Consider the following 17,620-nt stretch of genomic DNA (forward strand, 5'->3'; position numbering starts at 1 on the left):
CGAACCCTAAGTAGGGGCCTATGGTCCAAACAAGGCTGCTGCAGATAATTTTTAAAGGCTATTTAGGGGGGTCACAGAGGGGCCCTAAAGGTAAATTGCGAAGATGAGAGGAGAGAGTTTTTGAAGCGAAACTGTGGTAGGCTTCACGTATCACCGTGGACTGGAAGGTAGGCCACCAGACAAGCAAGTTCGCTGCAGGATGGAGGGGTCCTGGGTTCGAATCCCAGATACGGTCAAATTTTCAAAAAAATTTCTTTTTTTTTGTTTATTTTAAATTCTATTATTTTTTTATGTGTTTTTCGATATTCTGGAGGATCCTGCATGAGGGAAAAAAAATTTTTCTTGGGAAAATGGGAAAAAACTGGACAAATCCTGGAAAATCAGCTAATTTGCTCCTTTTCGACTTCTATTGTAACATTTTGGATATTCTAGCATGCATGAGGTGTTTTCTGTGTGTGAAGTCCAGCAAGGAAAGCGTAATGGTATAATAAAAAATAAAAAAAATGGCTCGGGAAAGGTTCAAATTTCAAGACCCCTAGCCCCCTTTAATATCAAGGTATAATTTTGAAACTCGAACCCTAACTAGGGTTCTATGGTCCAAACAAGGCTGCCGAAGATAAATTTTATAGGCCAATTAGGGGGGTCGCAGTGGGCCCCTAAAGGTATATTGCGAAGATGAGAGGAGAGAGCTTTTGAAGCGAAACTGTGGCAGGCTTCACGTATCACCATGGACTGGAATGTAGGCCACCAGACAAGCAAGCTCGCTGCAGGATGGTGGGATCCTGGGTTCGAATCCCAGGGGCGGTAAAATTTTCGAAAAAATGTTCTTTTTTTTTTTGTTTATTTTAAATTATATTATTTTTTCATGTGTTTTTCGATATTCTGGAGGTACCTGCATGTAGAAAAATTTTGTTTTTTGGAAAAAAGGGAAAAAATATGAAAAATCCAGGAAAATCAGTTTATTTGCTCTTTTTCGACTTCTATTGTAACATTTTGGATATTCTAGCATGCATGTGGTGTTTTCTGTGTGTGAAGTCCAGCAGAGAAAGCGTAATGGAATAATAAAAAAAAGGAATTAAAAAAAAATGGCTCGAGAAAGGTTTAAATTTCAAGACCTCCTAGCTCCCTTTAATACCAAGGTATAATTTTTAAACTCGAACCATAAGTAGGGGTCTATGGCTCAAACAAGGCTGCTGAAGATACTTTTTATAGGCCAATTAGGGGGGTCACAGAGGGCCCCTAAAGGTATATTGCAAAGTTGAGAGGAGCAAGCTTTTGAAGCGAAACTGTGGTAGGCTTCACGTATCACCGTGGACTGGAAGGTAGGCCACCAGACAAGCAAGTTCGCTGCAGGATGGAGGGGTCCTGGGTTCGAATCCCGAAGATGGTCAAATTTTCAAAAAAAAAATTTTTTTTTTGTTTATTTTTAATTATATAATTTTTTTAAGTGTTTTTCGATATTCTGGAGTTTCCTGCATGAAGGAAATTTTTTTTTTTATTGGGATAATTAAAAAAACTGGAAAAATCCAGGAAAATCAGTTTTTTTTATCTTTTTCGACTTCTATTGTAACATTTAAGATATTCTAGCATGCATGGGATGCTTTCTGTGTGTGAAGTCCAGCAAAGAAAGCGTAATGGAATAATAGAAAAAAAGAATAAAAAAATAAAATGGCTCGAGAAAGGTTCAAATTTCAAGACCTCCTAGCTTCCATTAATATCTATAATTTTCAAACTCGAACCCTAAGTAGGGGTCTATGGTCCAAACAAGGCTGCTGAAGATAATTTTTATAGGCCAATTAGGGGGGTCACAGTAGGCCCCTAAAGGTATATTGCGAAGATAAGAGGAGACAGCTTTTGAAGCGAAGCTGTGGTAGGCTTCACGTTTCACCGTGGACTGGAAGGTTGGCCACCAGACAAGCAAGTTCGCTGCCGGATGGAGGGGTCCTGGGTTCGAATCCCAGGGACGGAAAAATTTTCGAAAAAATTTTCTTTTTTTTTTTTGTTTATTTTAAATTATATTATTTTTTTATGTGTTTTTCGATATTCTGGAGGATCCTGCATGTAGGAAAAAAATTTTTTTTATTGGTAAAATGGGGAAAAACTGGAAAAATCCTGGAAAATCAGTTAATTTGCTCTTTTTCGACTTCTATTGTAACATTTTGGATATTCTAGCGTGCATGGGGTGTTTTCTGTGTGTGAAGTCCAGCAGGGAAAGCGTAATGGTATAATAAAAAAAAATAAAAAAATGGCTCGGGAAAGGTTCAAATTTCAAGACCTCCTAGCTCCCTTTAATATCAAGGTATAATTTTCAAACTCGAACCCTAACTAGGGTTCTATGGTCCAAACAAGGCTGCTGAAGATAATTTTTATAGGCCAATTAGGGGGGTCGCAGTGGGTCCCTAAAGGTATATTGCGAAGATGAGAGGAGAGAGCTTTTGAAGCGAAACTGTGGCAGGCTTCACGTATCACCGTGGACTGGAATGTAGGCCACCAGACAAGCAAGTGCGCTGCAGGATGGAGGGGTCCTGGATTCGAATCCCAGTGACGGGAAAATTTTCGAAAAAATTTTCTTTTTTTTTTGTTTATTTTAAATTATATTATTTTTTTATGTGTTTTTCGATATTCTGGAGGTTCCTGCATGTAGGAAAAATTTTTTTTATTGGGAAAAAGGGAAAAAATAGGAAAAATCCAGGAAAATCAGTTTATTTGCTCTTTTTCGATTTCTATTGTAACATTTAGTATGATATAACATGCATGGGGTGTTTTCTGTGTGTGAAGTCCAGCGAAGAAAGCGTAATGGAATAATAAAAAAAAGAATAAAAAAATAAAATGGCTCGAGAAAGTATAAAATTTCAGGACCCCCTAGCTCCCTTTAATACAAAGGTATAATTTTCAAACTCGAACCCTAACTAGGGGTCTATGGTCCAAACAAGGCTGCAGAAGATACTTTTTATAGGCCAATTAGGGGGGTCACAGTGGGCCCCTAAAGGTATATTGCGAAGATGAGAGGAGAGAGCTTTTGAAGCGAAGCTGGGGTAGGCTTCACGTATCACCGCAGACTGGAAGGCAGGCCACCAGACAAGCAAATTCGCAGCGGGATGGAGGGGTCCTGGGTTCGAATCCCAGGGACGGTCAAATTTTCAAAAAAATATTTTTTTTGTTTATTTTAAATTATATTATTTTTTTATGTGTTTTTCGATATTCTGGAGGTTCCTGAATGAAGGAAAAAAATTTTTTTATTGGGATAATGGAAAAAAAACTGGAAAACTCCAGGAAAATCAGTTTATTTGATCTTTTTCGTCTTCTATTGTAACATTTTGGATATTCTAGCATGCATGTGGTGTTTTCTGTGTGTGAAGTCCAGCAGAGAAAGCGTAGTGGAATAATAAAAAAAAGGAATTAAAAAAGAAATGGCTCGAGAAAGGTTTAAATTTCAAGACCTCCTAGCTCCCTTTAATACCAAGGTATAATTTTCAAACTCGAACACTAGGTAGGGGTCTATGGCTCAAACAAGGCTGCTGAAGATAATTTTTATAGGCCAATTCGGGGGGTCACAGAGGGCCCCTAAAGGTATATAGCGAAGTTGAGAGGAGCAAGCTTTTGATGAAAACTGTGGTAGGCTTCACGTATCACCTTGGACTGGAAGGTAGGCCACCAGACAAGCAAGTTCGCTGCAGGATGGAGGGGTCCTGGGTTCGAATCCCAAAGATGGTCAAATTTTCAAAAAAAAGATTTTTTTGTTGTTTATTTTTAATTATATAATTTTTTTAAGTGTTTTTCGATATTCTGGAGGTTCCTGCATGAAGGAAAATTTTTTTTTTATTGGGATAATTAAAAAAACTGGAAAAATCCTGGAAAATCAGTTAATTTGCTCTTTTTCGACTTCTATTGTAACATTTTGGATATTCTAGCATGCATGGGGTGTTTTCTGTGTGTGAAGTCCAGCAAGGAAAGCGAAATGGTATAATAAAAAATAAAAAAAATGGCTCGGGAAAGGTTCAAATTTCAAGACCCCTAGCTCCCTTTAATATCAAGGTATAATTTTGAAACTCGAACCCTAACTAGGGTTCTATGGTCCAAACAAGGCTGCCGAAGATAATTTTTATAGGCCAATTAGGGGGGTCGCAGTGGGCCCCTAAATGTATATTGCGAAGATGAGAGGAGAGAGCTTTTGAAGCGAAACTGTGGCATGCTTCACGTATCACCGTGGACTGGAATGTAGGCCACCAGACAAGCAAGCTCGCTGCAGGATGGTGGGGTCCTAGGTTCGAATCCCAGGGGCGGTAAAATTTTCGAAAAATTTTCTTTTTTTTTGTTTATTTTAAATTATATTATTTTTTCATGTGTTTTTCGATATTCTGGAGGTACCTGCATGTAGGAAATTTTTTTTTTGGGAAAAAGGGAAAAAATATGAAAAATCCAGGAAAATCAGTTTATTTGCTCTTTTTCGACTTCTATTGTAACATTTTGGATATTCTAGCATGCATGGGGTGCTTTCTGTGTGTGAAGTCCAGCAAAGAAAGCGTAATGGAGTAATAAAAAAAAGAATAAAAAAATAAAATGGCTCGAGAAAGTATCAAATTTCAGGACCCCCTAGTTCCCTTTAATACAAAGGTATAATTTTCTAACTCGAACCCTAACTAGGGGTCTATGGTCCAAACAAGGCTGCTGAAGATACTTTTTATAGGCCAATTAGGGGGGTCACAGTGAGCCCCTAAAGGTATATTGCGAAGATGAGAGGAGAGAGCTTTTGAAGCGAAGCTGTGGTAGGCTTCACGTATCACCGCGGACTGGAAGGTAGGCCACCAGACAAGCAAGCTCGCTGCAGGATGGAGGGGTCCTGGGTTCGAATCCCAGGGACGGTCAAATTTTCAAAAAAAATTTTTTTTTTGTTTATTTTAAATTATATTATTTTTTTATGTGTTTTTCGATATTCTGGAGGTTCCTGAATGAAGGGAAAAAATTTTTTTATTGGGATAATGGAAAAAAACTGGAAAATCCTGGAAAATCAGTTAATTTGCTCTTTTTCGACTTCTATTGTAACATTTTGGATATTCTAGCGTGCATGGGGTGTTTTCTGTGTGTGAAGTCCAGCAAGAAAAGCGTAATGGTATAATAAAAAAATAAAAAAAAATGGCTCGGGAAAGGTTCAAATTTCAAGACCTCCTAGCTCCCTTTAATATCAAGGTATAATTTTCAAACTCGAACCCTAACTAGGGTTCTATGGTCCAAACAAGGCTGCTGAATAAATTTTTATAGGCCAATTAGGGGGGTCGCAGTGGGCCCCTAAAGGTATATTGCGAAGATGAGAGGAGAGAGCTTTTGAAGCGAAGCTGTGGTAGGCTTCACGTATCACCGCGGACTGGAAGGCAGGCCACCAGACAAGCAAGTTCGCTGCAGGATGGAGGGGTCCTGGGTTCGAATCCCAGGGACTGTCAAATTTTGAAAAAAATATTTTTTTTTGTTTATTTTAAATTATATTATTTTTTTATGTGTTTTTCGATATTCTGGAGGTTCCTGAATGAAGGAAAAAAAATTTTTTATTGGAATAATGGAAAAAAAACTGGAAAATTCCAGGAAAATCAGTTTATTTGATCTTTTTTGTCTACTATTGTAACATTTTGGATATTCTAGCATGCATGTGGTGTTTTCTGTGTGTGAAGTCCAGCAGAGAAAGCGTAATGGAATAATAGAAAAAAAGAATAAAAAAATAAAATGGCTCGAGAAATGTTCAAATTTCAAGACCCCCTAGCTCCCTTTAATATCTAGGTATAATTTTGAAACTCGAACCGTAACTAGGGTTCTATGGTCCAAACAAGGCTGCTGAAGATAATTTTTATAGGCCAATTAGGGGGGTCACAGTAGGCCCCTAAAGGTATATTGCGGAGATAAGAGGAGAGAGCTTTTGAAGCGAAACTGCGGTGGGCTTCACGTATCACCGTGGGCTGGAAGGTAGGCCACCAGACAAGCAAGTGCGCTGCAGGATGGAGGGGTCCTGGGTTCGAATCCCAGAGACGGGAAAATTTTCGAAAAAATTTTCTTTTTTTTTTGTTTATTCTAAATTATATTATTTTTTTATGTGTTTTTCGATATTCTGGAGGTTCCTGCATGTAGGAAAATTTTTTTTTATTGGGAAAAAGGGAAAAAACAGGAAAAGTCCAGGAAAATCAGTTAATTTGCTCTTTTTCGACTTCTATTGTAACATTTTGGATATTCTAGCATGCATGGGGTGTTTTCTGTGTGTGAAGTCCAGAAAGGAAAGCGTAATGGTATAATAAAAAAAAAAATGGCTCGGGAAAGGTTCAAATTTCAAGACCTTCTAGCTCCCTTTAATATCAAGGTATAATTTTCTAACTCGAACCCTAACTAGGGTTCAATGGTCCAAACAAGGCTGCCGAAGATAATTTTTATAGGCCAATTAGGGGGGTCGCAGTGGGCCCCTAAAGGTATATTGCGAAGATGAGAGAAGAGAGATTTTGAAGCGAAACTGTGGCAGGCTTCACGTATAACCGTGGACTGGAATGTAGGAAACCAGACAAGCAAGCTCGCTGCAGGATGGTGGGGACCTGGGTTCGAATCCCAGGTTCGGTAAAATTTTCGAAAAAATGTTCTTTTGTTTTGTTTATTTTAAATTATATTATTTTTTCATGTGTTTTTCGATATTCTGGAGTTTCCTGCATGAAGGAAAAAAATTTTTTTTATTGGGATGATGGAAAAAAACTGGAAAAATTTAGGAAAATCAGTATATTTGATCTTTTTCGTCTTCTATTGTAACATTTTGGATATTCTAGCATGCATGGGGTGTTCTCTGAGCGTGAAGTCCTGCAAAGAAAGCGTAATGGAATAATAAAAAAAAAGAATTAAAAAAAATGGCTCGAGAAAGGTTTAAATTTCAAGACCCCCTAGCTCCCTTTAATATCAAGGTATAATTTTCAAACTCGAACCCTAACTAGGGGTCTATGGTCCAAACAAGGCTGCTGAAGATAATTTTTATAGGCCAATTAGGGGGGTCATAGTGGGCCCCTAAAGGTATATTGCGAAGATGAGTGGAGAGAGCTTTTGACGCGAAACTGTGGTAGGCTTCATGTATCACCGTGGACTGGAAGGTAGGCCACCAGAAAGGCAAGTTCGCTGCAGGATCGAAGGGGTCCTGGGCTCGAATCCCAGGGACGGTCAAATTCTCGGGAAAAAAAATTTTTTTTTTTGTTTAATTTAAATTACATTATTTTTTTTATGTGCTTTTCGACATTCTGGAGGTTCCTGCATGTAGGAAAATTTTTTTTTTGGGAAGAAGGGAAAAAACTGGAAAAATCCTGGAAAATAAGTTTATTTGCTCTTTTTCGACTTCTATTGTAACATTTTGGATATTCTTGCATGCATGGGGTGTTTTCTGTGTGTGAAGTCCAGCAAAGAAAGCGTAATGGAATAATAAAAAAAAGAATAAAAAAATAAAATGGCTCGAGAAAGGTTCAAATTTCAAGACCCCCTAGCTCCCTTTAATACCAAGGTATAATTTTCAAACTCGAACCCTAAGTAGGGGTCTTTGATCCAAAAGAGGCTGCTGAAGATAATTTTTATAGGCCAATTTGGGGGGTCAAAGTGGGCCCCTAAATGTATATTGCGAAGATGAGAGGAGAGAGCTTTTAAAGCGAAACTGTGGCAGGCTTCACGTATCACCGTGGACTGGAAGGTAGGCCACCAGACAAGCAAGTTCGCTGCAGGATGGAGGGGTCCTGGGTTCGAATCCCAGGGACGGTAAAATTTCGGATAAATTTTCTTTTTTTTTGTTTATTTTATATTATATTATTTTTTTATGTGTTTTTCGATATTCTGGAGGTTCCTGCATGTAGGAAAATTTTTTCTTATTGGGAAAAAGGGAAAAAATAGGAAAAATCCAGGAAAATCAGTTTATTTGCTCTTTTTCGACTTCTATTGTTACATTTTGGATATTCTAGCATGCATGGGGTGTTTTTTGTTTGTGAAGTCCTGCAAAGAAAGCGTAATGGAATAATAAAAAAAAAAAGAATAAAAAAATAAAATGGCTCGAGAAAGGTTCAAATTTCAAAACCCCCTAGCTCCCTTTAATACCAAGGTATAATTTTCAAACTCGAACCCTAAGTAGGGGTCTATGGTCCAAACAAGGCTGCTGAAAATAATTTTTATAGGCCCATTCGGGGGGTCACAGAAGGCCCCTAAATGTATATTGCGAAGATGAGAGGAGCAAGCTTTTGAAGGGAAACTGTGGTATTCTTCACGTGTCACCGTGCTCTGGAAGGAAGGCCACCAGACAAGCAAGTTCGCTGCAGGATGGAGGGGTCCTGGGTTCGAATCCCAGGGACGGTCAAGTTTTCAAAAGAAATTTTTTTTTTGTTCATTTTAAATTATATTATTTTTTTTAATGTGTTTTTCGATATTCTGGAGGTTCCTGCATGTAGGAAAATAAATTTTTTGGGGGGAAAATGGGAAAAAACTGGAAAAATCCAGGAAAATCAGTTTATTTGCTCTTTTTTGACTTCTATCGTAACATTTTGGATATTCTAGCATGCATGGGGTGTTTTCAATGTGTGAAGTCCAGCAAAGAAAGTGTAATGGAATAATTAAAGAAAAAGAGTAAAAAAATAAAATGGCTCGATAAAGGTTCAAATTTCAAGACCCCCTAGCTCCCTTTAATATCAAGGTATAATTTTCAAACTCGAACCCTAAGTAGGGGTCTATGGTCCAAACAAGGCTGCTGAAAATAATTTTTATAGGCCCATTCGGGGGGTCACAGAAGGCCCCTAAATGTATATTGCGAAGATGAGAAGAGCAAGCTTTTGAAGGGAAACTGTGGTATTCTTCACGTGTCACCGTGCTCTGGAAGGAAGGCCACCAGACAAGCAAGTTCGCTGCAGGATGGAGGGGTCCTGGGTTCGAATCCCAGGGACGGTCAAGTTTTCAAAAGGAATTTTTTTTTGTTCATTTTAAATTATATTATTTTTTTTAATGTGTTTTTCGATATTCTGGAGGTTCCTGCATGTAGGAAAATAAATTTTTTGGGGGGAAAATGGGAAAAAACTGGAAAAATCCAGGAAAATCAGTTTATTTGCTCTTTTTCGACTTCTATCGTAACATTTTGGATATTCTAGCATGCATGGGGTGTTTTCAGTGTGTGAAGTCCAGCAAAGAAAGCGTAATGGAATAATAAAAAAAAAGAAAAAAATATATAATGGCTCGAGAAAGGTTCAAATTTCAAGACCCCCTAGCTCCCTTTAATATCAAGGTATAATTTTCAAACTCGAACCCTAAGTAGGTGTCTATGGTCCAAGCAAGGCTGCTGAAGATAATTTTTATAGGCCCATTCGGGGGGTCACAGAAGGCCCCTAAAGATATATTGCGAGGATGAGAGGAGAAAGCTTTTGAAGCGAAACTGTGGTAGGCTTCATGTATCACCGTGGACTGGAAGGTAGGCCACCAGACAAGCAAGTTCGCTGCAGGTGGGAGGGGTCCTGGGTTCGAATCCCAGAAACGGTCAAATTTTCAAAAAATTTTCTTTTTTTTTATTTTAAATTATATTATTTTTTTTATGTGTTTTTCGATATTCTGGAGGTTCCTGCATGTAGGAAATTTTTTTTTATTGGGAAAATAGGAAAAAACTGGAAAAATCCAGGAAAATCAGTTTATTTGCTCTTTTTCGGCTTCTATTGTAACATTTTGGATATTCTAACATGCATGGGGTGTTTTCTGTGTGTGAAGTCCATCAAAGAAAGTGTAATGGAATAATTAAAGAAAAAGAGTAAAAAAATAAAATGGCTCGATAAAGGTTCAAATTTCAGGACCCCATAGCTCCCTTTAATATCAAGGTATAATTTTCAAACTCGAACCCTAAGTAGGGGTCTATGGTCCAAACAAGGCTGCTGAAGATAATTTTTATAGGCCAATTAGGGAGGTCACAGTTGGCCCCTAAAGGTATATTGCGAAGATGAGAGGAGAGAGCTTTTGAAGCGAATCTGTGGTAGGCTTCGCGTATCACCGTGGACTGGAAGGTAGGCCTCCAGGCAAGCAAGTTCGCTGGAGGAGGGAGGGGTCCTCGGTTCGAATCCCAGGGACGGTCAAATTTTCAAAAAAATGTTCTTTTTTTTGTTTGTTTTAAATTATATTATTTTTTTATGTGTTTTTCGATATTCTGGAGGGTCCTGCATGTAGGAAATAATTCTTTTATCGGGAAAAAACTGGAAAAATCCAGGAAAATCAGTTTATTTGCTCTTTTTCGACTCCTTTTACAACATTTTGGATATTCTAGCATGTGTGGGATTCTCTGTGTGTGAAGTCCAGCAAAGAAAGCGTAATGGAATAATAAAAAAAATGAATAAATTGGCCCGAGTAAGGTTCAAATTTCGAGACCCCCTACCTCCCTTTACCATCAAGGTATAATTTTCAAAGTTGGACCCTAAGTAGTACACTATTACCCGATAATATAATACGTGTTCCAATTAAAATCTTATGGATCAATATTAAGGTCTGATATCGGGCCTTGCGCTAGTTAATATTGTAGCGATTCCCTTCTGGGAAATCTATTTTTAGACCAAACCCCCAAATTGTGCCTCTTCAGCCTACCCTGAGAGGCCGGGATTAAGGATTTCCAGACCATTCCAGTGAGTATCCCCTCAGCGAGCAGTCGCACTAACTTGTTGCTTGTTACGTTTTAATAAATTTATATTAAGTTTTAAATCGTCATCCTTGTTCTCACCACACATTGGAGTCCTCATTAATTAGTGATTAGAGGAAATAAAATTACACCTTGAAACCTCTAAAATAGCGATTCCCTTCTGGGAAATCTATTTTTAGACCAAACCCCCAAATTGTGCCTCTTCTGCCTACCCTGAGAGGCCGGGATTAAGGATTTCCAGACCATTCCAGTGAGTATCCTCTCAGCGAGCAGTCGCACTAACTTGTTGCTTGTTACGTTTTAATAAATTTATATTAAGTTTTAAGTCGTCATCCTTGTTCTCACCACACATTGGAGTCCTCATTAATTAGTGATTAGAGGAAATAAAATTACACCTTGAAACCTCTAAAATAGCGATTCCCTTCTGGGAAATCTATTTTTAGACCAAACCCCCAAATTGTGCCTCTTCTGCCTACCCTGAGAGGCCGGGATTAAGGATTTCCAGACCATTCCAGTGAGTATCCCCTCAGCGAGCAGTCGCACTAACTTGTTGCTTGTTACGTTTTAATAAATTTATATTAAGTTTTAAGTCGTCATCCTTGTTCTCACCACACATTGGAGTCCTCATTAATTAGTGATTAGAGGAAATAAAATTACACCTTGAAACCTCTAAAATATTGAAAAATGATTTCAAATTTTTAAAGCTCTTTAAAAGACGAATTTCCTCATTTTAAAGCTTTTCAGAAGATTATTTTAGATATACATACATAGTAAACTACAGGGCCACATTGTGTACCTGATATGAAGTCTATAATTATTTCCTCCGGTAGGTTACACTATTACCCGGTAATATAATACTTGGTCCAATTTGATATTAATGGTTTATATTAGAGGGAGGTATAGGACCATATTTTTATACAGATTAAATGTAGACAACAGATATTTTTTTTAGCTCGTGTCATATCATAACTGCAACATTATTGATTTCAGTGACACCTGTTTCATCTACCCATTATTATATGGACAAAATAAAAATGTTTAACAATTATTTAACATATTTATCTGTTTTTGAAAATCTTTGCACCGATCCTTTGACTCGGGATTAATATCAAAGTTCTCTTGTGAACCAAAAATTAATTAAAAATCATTAATGTATCTATCAAAAGATCCCCTCAAATGCAGCAATTAATATTAATTGGAAACAAAAGAGAACTATGCCAATAACCGAAATAGACTAAAGTAGATACTAATTGAAAGGTACAGATTTTTGTTTAAACCCCCGTCATATCTTACTTGCATCATCATTGATTTTAGCAACAGCAGTATCAAGGGTGAAATGGACAAAATAAAAAAATTTTTAATAAGTATTTTTTATGTTTCTGAAAATTTTGACATATATCCTTGGATTTGGTATTAATATCAATCTCTTTTGATCCAAAAATTATAAAAGAAATTAGTGTTCAACCCCTCAAAGGCAGCTATTAATAATAATTTGCTGTCTCATTAGAGCTTATCGTTAAGACACGGTTCCCAGTTAATCATCGAAGTTAAGCATCACTGGCTTCAGTGCGCGGGAGGGTAACCATCTTGGCTCAGTCTGCGAAGGGTTGTGCGACAATAATAATTCGAAAATAAAGGAGTGTAATGCTTATAACTGAAATAATTTAGATATAAATAGTTTGTAGTTTAAATATGAATCCTCATTCGATATCTTAAGGACAAACCCGACCTTCGATCCACACATTCATGAGGGTGTTGAGCTTGATTAAAAGCAGCCATGTATAACAACTTTATTCAGTGATTAGTTTGTATTAATTGCATATTAATTTTAACCACTTTAAGTTAGAAACAGTAGCTCTTTGGTTGCATTGTTATTATTTAATTATTATTAAGTAAATAATATAACTTTTATCTGAGCTTTGATTTAATAAATGTGAAAGAAATAAAACTAGATTTAAAAAATACGTTTTTTTTCTTCAAATAATTTCTGACAACCTTGTTTTCGGAAGTAAAGGAGAACACACATTGAATTATATTTTTATTACATACAGAGCCATAAGTAAAATATTTAGAAAATTAGTACAATATATTCTGCAATAGGTGAAAAAAATAACATTAATATAATTATTTCTTGTATCTTTTCTCAGAAGACGTTTCAGACTTAGCTTCTTTACAGGACTCTCGATACATATACTGCAATAAAAAGTAAATTGTTATTACCTTTTTATAACACAGTTTTACAATTATAGAATGATAATGAAGTTTTATAGTGCCCAGCCATAAAAGAAACTTTTATATACAGGGTATCTGCTACATTTCAGATTTTCAAATACATGACTCACCATGAATAATTTCAAGAAATTTTTATGAAGAAATTTTCACTTACTGAAGTTACAATTTTTTTTACAAATTTCTTAAATTAATGTAATGTAATGTGTAAAATAAAAATAATAAATAAATAAAAAAAATTTGAAATCACTGAAGTTTAAAAGATAATTCCCTCTAGAAATTATGTTCTTTCTTTCATTTTTTGAAAGAACATCATAATTTAATAAAGAACAGGAAAAAAAAAACATTTTATATTTTAATGAAATATGACTGTGAGTGGGGATTTTGTTACTAATTCAAATATTCTGAATTTTCAGTTTTAAAAAATAAGATTTTTTTTGGCGACCTAAATCTATGACTTTCTATGATTTAAAAAAAAAAAAACACAACTAAAATCATGACATTTCATGACAAATTTTGTTCAACACTGAAATCTGTGACTTTCCATGATTTTCAGGAGCACAGATACCTCTTTTATAAATTGACAAAAAACAAGTCTAGAATGACAGAACACGAGATATCAGGGCAGTACTATGAAAACTTTTAACTGAGTACAAATGCTTTAGGATCTCAACTCAAGTTGTCCGTAACCAAAATTGTTCACAGTTAACCATTTGAAATAAATAAATAAATAAAATAAAAAAACGAGTATTTTCTTGTACACCGATGGCTATTATGAATTAAGGTGAGATATTATAACTTTGTTTCGATTCACGATGTAAGTTATTTTAATTAATTAATATTATTTTATAACGTAATTATGGCTCATTCTTAATGATACAATTCATGGATTCAGTTGGCTGGATTTAAATGAAAATATCTTGAAATACATTAAAAATAGTTTGCGAATTTAACTATATATACGTGGATCACACTCTAGAACAATGGTTCCCAAATGACATTCCGTGGAACTCTAGGGCTCTGTGGAAGAGTTAAAATAGCTCCAACAGTTGAAACTTTTTAAAACGCTTTTTTTTAAAAAACATTTTTTGAAATCTTTAATTATATTTAAAGTAATATGTCAAAAAATGAGAAATGAAATTTTTTAAAAAAATATATAATTTGTCTAACAACAGTTTAAAAAAAGTATGAAAAACATATGCATTTATAAGAATTTGCAATAGTATTTTACATTGTGCTTTTCAAATCAAAATAAAATAACTGAATTTTTTAATAAAAAAATTTTTTTCCCTAATAATTATTTTCAATATTTAAAACAGTTTCTAATAGCAATATAAAAACAAATTTTCAACTAGACTAGATTCATCTCTAAGACAGTGTATTCAACTGTTGAACATAAAACCTAAATTAAAATTATTAAATATAAAAAAAGGAAAATTTTCTATTTCTCTTTTTAAATATTAAAAGTTTAAAATAAAAATAAAATATTTTATTTTAATTACAGAGCTACATACTACCTTCCTTTAATCAGGATAAATATAAATACTAAAAGGACTTTCATGCTCTATCCATTCTTTAAATAAAAATTAAAAAGTATCATGAAAAAAAAAACTATGATTTCCACACATATTAAAAATTTAAAACTAAGTTGTTTCTTTATGTTTCACTGCATTTTAAAAATATTTTTGCACTAAGTTTGAATTCCCAACATTTTACATCTTTACCATTCAACAGTTTCATGGCCACTAGTAACTCAAATAACATTTATTCTTAGAAGCAGCTGATTTAAAATGAAAAAAGAATATTTGTATGGAAATATTTAGCAATCTTGCTTAGGTATATTGAATAATAAAGTAAGTTGAACCATTTTTATTGCTGTCATTAACATTCTTACCCTTTATGAGTTGATTTTAATATTATTGAAAATTTTTGTTTTTTATTAGTTTATACTAGATAAGTCTTTGTACAAAATATATAAAAGTTTTTACAAAAGTAACAATATTTGGTTTCCGGCAGAATATACTAAATATTTTACATATAGGGAATTTTCGGGATTTTTATTGTTACCAATATACGAAACCTTTATTACACTAATATACATAAATGGTCTGCAATATTTTTCATTTGTGATTGACATTATATGAATTCGAAACTTTCAGTTTCATGCTAACTCATAATTTTAAATAGCAGTAAAGAAGTAAATAATCATTGATGATTAAAAGATTTTATAATTTAAAAAGGGTGTACTGAATAAAAAGAAACTGAAATTTTTAGAACAAAGAAAAAGAAAGATAGGAAAGCTTTAAACTGATTACTCTAAGTGAGACCCACTTCATTATGTATTCATAATACTTATCTAAATATTCAAGCGAGACATAAAATGTATAAAAATTCTATTCTAATAGGGATTTTTTTTTACTAGAAAACTCCCTCAATTATAGAGAATTTTCAAAAATGTACAAAAACGAGGAAAATTTTTATTACATCCAGAAAAAAATGGCAAAATCCAGTAGAGTTGGCAGCTATGGTGTAGGACAAATTCCATACATCTTAAACTATATCATTACCATACATCTTAAAATTTAAGAATTAAGATAAGAATGGTAATGACAGCTTGAGAATTTTAATGACAGAAATCAAAATAGAATAATACAATATAATTTTTATTTATTTTACAATCTTAATTTAAATTTAGTACATTGAATTGTATACATAATTTTACATGCTAAAATTTTGACCATTTTTTGTATAATAATTTTGAATTTTAATATTTTATTTAATGTTAAATGGAAACTCATTAAAAATGTCTCTAAGTATTTTTAATACTTTTGCATTTTGTTTGACTTTATTTTTTATGATTTAAAATCGCTACAATAATTTGTAACCATCAGGGATGCACTATTTTTTTTTATTCATCTCAAAGAGTCATTGACCATAGGATTAAGTTATAGGATATTTTTAAAGACTCGGTCATCAAATGAAATAAAGCTCCTTTTTTGTGTGAATAATAAGCTATTTTTATAACTGCTGTGAGTTTGCAACAACTGTTGGGTCATCCTAGATGCCACTCAATTTCAGAAAAAAATTCCCTGATTTTTCCAGGTATATCAGATAAATTTCAATGGAAATTCATATCATATTTTATTAATACCAAGATCATGCAAATTTTTATCAGAAAACTTTGATTTGTTTTATTCGTTATGTCAAAAATTAGATTTTGTGAGCAAAACCATATAATTGAATGAGAATGGATACATAGAAAAGTTTCACTTAAAAGTAGAATTTTATAAAATAATTGTAATAAACATTAGAATTACTTAACTCGAATCTCAATAACTGATTACTGTTATTGAAAATTCTGAGAATGGTTATTTTCTAGGTATGATGTAGGAATTTTCCAGGTATTTAATAAAAAACTGTAACTTTCCCTGACTATTTCTTGTTTTTTAGAGTTAAAATAAAATTCTCTGAGAAATCCAAGTTTTCCCTGTCATCTATAACACATGAAAGCCCCGCTCATGTTTGACCTTTCTTTAGCCAATATTATTATCCATGCTAATTCTGAAAACGAAGTAAGCATCAATATGAAGAAAAGTCACTTTGGGGAAACTGGTTTTACATTTTAATACTTGAACAATTATTCCAATGCTACATTATCTGGGATAAGAATAAGTCTTCGATTTAAATAATTTTCATTAAGAAAAATTTCTCTAAGTTGACAGTTCTAAAAAAGCTGAATAACTTTTAAAATATTTAAATTTTTTGCCCATTCTATAGTCAGGATAATTCACTAGGGCAAGATAGTGTTGTGATGCCCAATGGACATTACATATTTTCTAGCTTTTAAAATTTCTTTAATTTCTTAAACTTGCTTTTTTACTCATTCTTAATCAAATTATAATTAAATTAAATCAATTAGTTAATTTTTATAAATATCGAATATAAAACATTTTATTCTTTTCTCATTGATCAATGTAATGGCTAACTTTTTATTTCAATACTAATGCAGACTCATTAATTCACTGTTGCGCTTAATAATTTTTTTTATTTTATTTATAACTCTTTATTCTTAAAATTCTTACCACAAATATGTTTCAGTTACACAGTTATAGTAATTCTCACAGTCTTGCTGGCGATTTGTGACTGCCAAGGTATTTCTCGAACCTAATATTGATTATGGGGGACTGGCTTTATTTTGGGCTATGTTATTTTTCGATAAATCACCAAACTTGGATCTCTTCTCATGATTCAAACTGTCTGTGGGGAACAATTCAATTAGTTTTTAATTTAGCTTTTCATTAAGTAGGTCATTGGAGATTTAACTCCTATGGCCTGTCCTTATTAATATTATTGTGCAAAATTTATTTAGCTTAAAGTCTTATTGATAAAATATAATTTTTGTATCTTGAGCTCTACAAATACCACTAAATAAAAGTTTTATTATAATTTATGATTTAGTTTTCATCTTCAACTTCATTTTTCATTATCCTGTTTTTCATCACTATCTTCAATTAGTCAATTATACCATACAACTTCCAACCACACCTGATTTTCGACTTCACAAGTGTAAATTGTAAATTCTCTTAGAGTGTAAGGCTGTGGTCAACTTTATAATCTTTGTGAAAGAGCTTTAAAAAACACTGCTAATGTAACAAAATTAAATTCCTTGCCTTGGACTAACAAAAAAAAAGTATGTCAAGAGGCATTTTTACTGTAACACATGCTTTTATTTTACAAAGCATTACT

The 17,620-nt window shown here is 33.8% G+C and overlaps 1 protein-coding gene across 11 annotated transcripts in view; it reads right to left on the bottom strand.

Moving 5' to 3' along the window:
• Positions 1-12,670: 12,670 nt before the first annotated feature.
• The window catches only part of LOC147817037 (integrator complex subunit 11-like), a 33,268-nt gene continuing 28,318 nt past the window's right edge, over positions 12,671-17,620 (bottom strand). For all 11 annotated transcript variants that reach the window (XM_087154213.1, XM_087154181.1, XM_087154187.1 and 8 more), the window contains one exon: positions 12,671-12,838. In XM_087154213.1, the coding sequence (XP_087010339.1) occupies positions 12,676-12,838 (163 nt within the window). In that variant the 3' untranslated portion in view covers positions 12,671-12,675. The remainder of the gene's footprint in view (positions 12,839-17,620) is intronic.

Source organism: Parasteatoda tepidariorum, chromosome 1 (genome assembly GCF_982258835.1).
Source record: "Parasteatoda tepidariorum strain Cologne lab strain chromosome 1, Ptep-v5.0, whole genome shotgun sequence".
NCBI classification, from domain to species: domain Eukaryota; kingdom Metazoa; phylum Arthropoda; class Arachnida; order Araneae; family Theridiidae; genus Parasteatoda; species Parasteatoda tepidariorum.